The 4,230-nt window shown below is 56.6% G+C and overlaps 1 protein-coding gene across 1 annotated transcript; it reads left to right on the top strand.

The window, feature by feature from the left end:
- Positions 1-1,530: 1,530 nt before the first annotated feature.
- On the top strand, positions 1,531-3,212 carry LOC123093045 (probable protein phosphatase 2C 29). The gene is made up of 2 exons (XM_044514921.1): positions 1,531-1,907; positions 2,033-3,212. The coding sequence occupies exons 1-2, from the start codon at positions 1,628-1,630 to the stop codon at positions 2,920-2,922; spliced, it is 1,170 nt and encodes a 389-aa protein (XP_044370856.1). The 5' UTR covers positions 1,531-1,627; the 3' UTR covers positions 2,923-3,212.
- Positions 3,213-4,230: the final 1,018 nt, after the last annotated feature.

Genomic DNA, 4,230 nt, shown 5'->3' with positions numbered 1-4,230 from the left:
CCTCGGTCTCTACCCCCCACCCCCCACCCCCCCCCCCACCCACCCACTTGAATAACCATTCCTATCATGTTCTTATTAAATTCCCTTATTGTTCTTCAGATCGAGGAGAACGGTCGACATATCATTGTCTTTTTCTTTCCAAAATAAGTTTCCTTGCTTTTCTGTTCCAATTTGGTCCCTTTTCCCCCTCGCAATCTTCTTCTGGTGTTGTCACTTTAGTCCTTGGGAGATCCAAGAGGATTGATTTGGCCCGGGACATGGTGTATTCGTTTGATGTGAGTTTTGGGACCATCTCCTACTAACGATGCTTGAAGGATCTTCTTCTGCGCTGCCGGGGGGTGAGCGGGGTGTCTTCGTCACTGGGCTCGTCTGTAAGTAGTCGTTCTCCCCTTCAACCTCCTGCGTGAGGGCCCACTACGTTATCTCCGGGAGAGGTTGCATTGTTTCAAGCTTGTCAGTGTTGATTATTGCTCTGGTTGGAGGTTGGAGTTCCCCTCTGGCCGACGATGGTGGTGCATGTCAGTCATGTGTGCGGCGGTTTCGGCTAAATGGCATCCCCTAGAGCTGCTTATCTTCACGTGGCAACTCCTTTAGGCAGTTTCAGACACGTGTCCTTTAAAGGCGTTTTTCTTTTTCTTTTATTATATCCCATAGATATACAAGGTGGGGCCCAAAATAGACCCACAGAGTAGTATATCCCATAGATATACAAAGTGGCATATCTATAGGATATAATCTTCTGTGGGCCTATTTTGGGCCCCACCTGGCCCCACCGGATGTGAACGGGAGCAGGCCTGTAGAAAAAAGGAAGATTGCATATACCGGCAAAGTGAGCGCCGTGTCATCACAAAGTGGCCGTTTTGAGTTTGGCAGCTCGAGTGAGGAAACAGAGACGAGCAGAGACAAGATTACAAGTGTTGTCACACGTCCGATCCAATGGCATTGAAATCAAATTTCCATTCTCAAGGAACGAGGACGAGGCGTGCCTGCCAGACCACACCACCTTTGAGAGCAAGGATATATCTTGAGAAATTTCAGAGACTGAGTTCCACTGCCGCATTCCACACAACATCTCTCGGAGTAAACGATGACACGACAAAACTAAGCCGTGATATCGGTGCCCTTTTCCTCGAAAGTCTATAAGATATGTGACCGATCCTCCCTCCTACGGCCGGGCGTGGCAACAGCATTTAGCGATCATGCGTCCCTTTCCCATCAGCCATAGTGAATTCGAGATGCACATATCAATTTCTCCAGATGGAATTGAGCTAGAGCTAGAGCTAGAATTCCTGCGCGAGGCAGAGGAAACGAACACGTTCGGGTTCAGACGGTCGGTCGGTCGGTCGGTCGCGGGTGCGTCGTTGAGATGTCTCTCATCCGGTTCGCATGAGACTGGAAAAAGAGTTTGAATAGCCAAACTTAACGAACGCGTCTTCCACGCACGCACCCCTCGTTTCTCGTCGTCGTGCCGTGCCCCCGCGATCCACCGCTGCCATCCCACGCGCTTACCCCGCCTATGAGTACACCAAGCCACCCGCCCGAACGCTTGTCACACTCGCACCCCACAAGGCACTCCCTCCCCCGCAGCTCTTTCACATCACCCCACGGTCGACCGAGGTGCAGAGGCATGAGGGGCTCGCGGTGGTGCTGCTGCTGCTTCGGCGGAGGCGGCGGCGGGGCCGGGCGCTCGGGGAGCGTGGCCGACGACGGGCTGGTGTGGGACGTGGGCCTCAAGGCGCACGCCTCCGGCGAGTACTCCGTCGCCGTCGCGCAGGCCAACGAGGCGCTCGAGGACCAGGCGCAGGTGCTCGTCTCCCCCGCCGCCACGCTCGTCGGCGTCTACGACGGCCACGGCGGCCCCGACGCCGCCCGCTTCGTCAACGCGCGCCTCTTCTCCCTCATCCAAGGTTTGCCTGCTGCTCTCGTTCAACGCGCGTGTTCGTCATGCACAACTTTTACTCTACCATTATTGTAGTAATAATCAAATCGATCGGCGACCTTGTTTGTTGACTCGTGGATTCGTTGGTCGCAGAGTTCGCGTCCCAGAGCGGGGGCCTCTCGGCGCAGGTGATCAAGAGGGCCTTCGGCGCCACGGAGGAGGCGTTCATGGGCATGGTGGAGAAGTCGTGGCCGTCGCAGCCGCGGCTCCTGTCCGTCGGCTCCTGCTGCCTGGTGGGCGCCATCGAGGACGGCACGCTCCACGTCGCCAACCTCGGCGACTCGCGCGCCGTGCTCGGCCGCCTCGCCAGCACGGGCGGGAAGAAGCGGAGGGCGGTGGTGGCGGAGCGGCTGTCACGGGACCACAACGTGGCCGACGAGGAGGTGCGGCGGGAGGTGGCGGAGGCGCACCCGGACGACCCGCACATCGTGATGAGCAGCCACGGCGTGTGGCGGATCAAGGGGATCATCCAGGTGTCCCGCTCCATCGGGGACGCGTACCTGAAGCGGCCCGACCTGTGCAGCCCGGCGGTGATGCAGTCGCTCTGCCCGTTCCCGCTGCGCCGCCCGGTGATGAGCGCCGTGCCGTCGGTCACGTCCCGCAGGCTGCGCCCCGGCGACCAGTTCATCATCTTCGCGTCGGACGGGCTGTGGGAGCAGCTCAGCGACGAGGCCGCCGTGGGCATCGTGTCCCGGAGCCCGAGGAAGGGCGTGGCGATGAGGCTGGTGCGGGCCGCGCAGCTGGAGGCGGCGAGGAAGAAGGACATCAAGTACGAGAGCATCGCGGCCATCGAGAAGGGCCGCCGGCGGCGCTTCCACGACGACATCACCGTCGTCGTGCTCTTCCTCGACAACAGGTGCGAGGGCACGCCGCAGCCGACGGCCAGCGCCGGCGGGATCGACGGCACGCGCGCGCCCGTCGACGTGTTCTCGCTCGGCCCCGACGACCACGGGGACGACCCGACCAGGCCCGTGCTGCGCTGAATCAATCCGCCAGCCGGTCAGTCGGTCAGCGACGTGGACGCTCACCGAACGTGGTACCGTAAACGTGGTAGCGGCGTTAATTTTCGGCGACTTTTGCTCTCTGGAACGGAAGATACAGGAGCATGCGTTCTTTGCTTTCCGCGTCGAATTAAGAGGATTATTATGTTTAATTAGTTGTGTAGATAAGTAGATAAGCAGTGCCGTGCCGTGTTGGTGTGAAGAGAATTAAATGGTACTCTGTGCTTAAGCTTCCTCTGTGATCAATTTAGAGGTTGCTTTGCCCCCTCCAATTCCTTGTCTGTTCTCTTCTGTTCTGCCAATTTTCGTGTTTTATTTTACTCAAAATAATAATGGTCTTGTTTTCGGGGAAATCTTAGCCGGCGAACGTAAGCCACAGACGTTTTGCCAGCGAACCCTTCCTAAACCGCACGATCTCCATCCGATGGATGGCAGTTTTCATGAAAAAAAATGAAAGGAAGGAACTGCCATGGCAGTTTCTAAAAACCGCCACCCTACCACCCCTTAAACGCACTAAAAACCGCCGTCTCCCTCGTTCATTTGCCATGCAGGCTTTAGTGAACGGACGCCAGTTATGCGCGTCCTATTTTTAAGTCAAGAGCAGAAAAGGAGTTGTCAACGGACGGAGGGATATAGTATAAAGAAACACATATACTATTTACCAGGCACCTGGAATTTTCCCAAGCGTAAAACGATTTAGAATGAGTAGCTCTGAGCTAGAGACGGTGAGGCCGCGACATCGACGGCGGAGGACGGGAAGGAGGTTGTTGCCGTGGGTGCGGTGGGACGGCCGGTCGATGACGCTAGAGGAGGACGGGGCTTAGAGGGATGATCGGGGCAGCGTTAAACCGGTAGAAAACAGCGCGGGAGGCGTGCGTGAGAGAGAGGAGGCGGCGGTTGGCCAGCGGTACATGGGGTGGGGGGTGTCGGGAGGATAAATACAAATGAAGAAAAAGAATCCAGTGGTTAGAAAAATCAACTGGCATTGATTTTTTTATGGGACGCCTGAAAAATATTGGGCCCTATAAAGAAAAGATTCAAGCGCTCAGCAAGCAGCCGGCGGCAAACTCCTTTGGGGAGAGCAGTGCATGAGCGCACCATTTCATCATCATCAGCGGTCGTAGTCTTTGCGGACAGTTTGCCGGAGAATGCGAGAGAGGGGGCTGCTGCTGCTGCCGCAGCTATCGTGGATCAGTTCAAACGACACTCGTGACTTCCTCCGGTCAAAAGGGGTGGCATCTTCCAAATGGCATTATGTCTCGGCGACTTGATGGAAGGTGTGTTGAAAGC

The sequence above is a fragment of the Triticum aestivum genome, chromosome 4B (genome assembly GCF_018294505.1).
Source record: "Triticum aestivum cultivar Chinese Spring chromosome 4B, IWGSC CS RefSeq v2.1, whole genome shotgun sequence".
NCBI lineage: Eukaryota > Viridiplantae > Streptophyta > Magnoliopsida > Poales > Poaceae > Triticum > Triticum aestivum.
This window is presented reverse-complemented; position numbering and strand designations above follow the sequence as displayed.

Coding starts and splice junctions, on each gene's coding strand:
- LOC123093045 (XM_044514921.1), top strand. CDS start 1,628: ATGAGGGGCTCGCGGTGGTGCTGCTGCTGCTTCGGCGGAGGCGGCGGC. Junction 1,908..2,032: donor CCTCTTCTCCCTCATCCAAG/GTTTGCCTGCTG, acceptor CGTTGGTCGCAG/AGTTCGCGTCCCAGAGCGGG.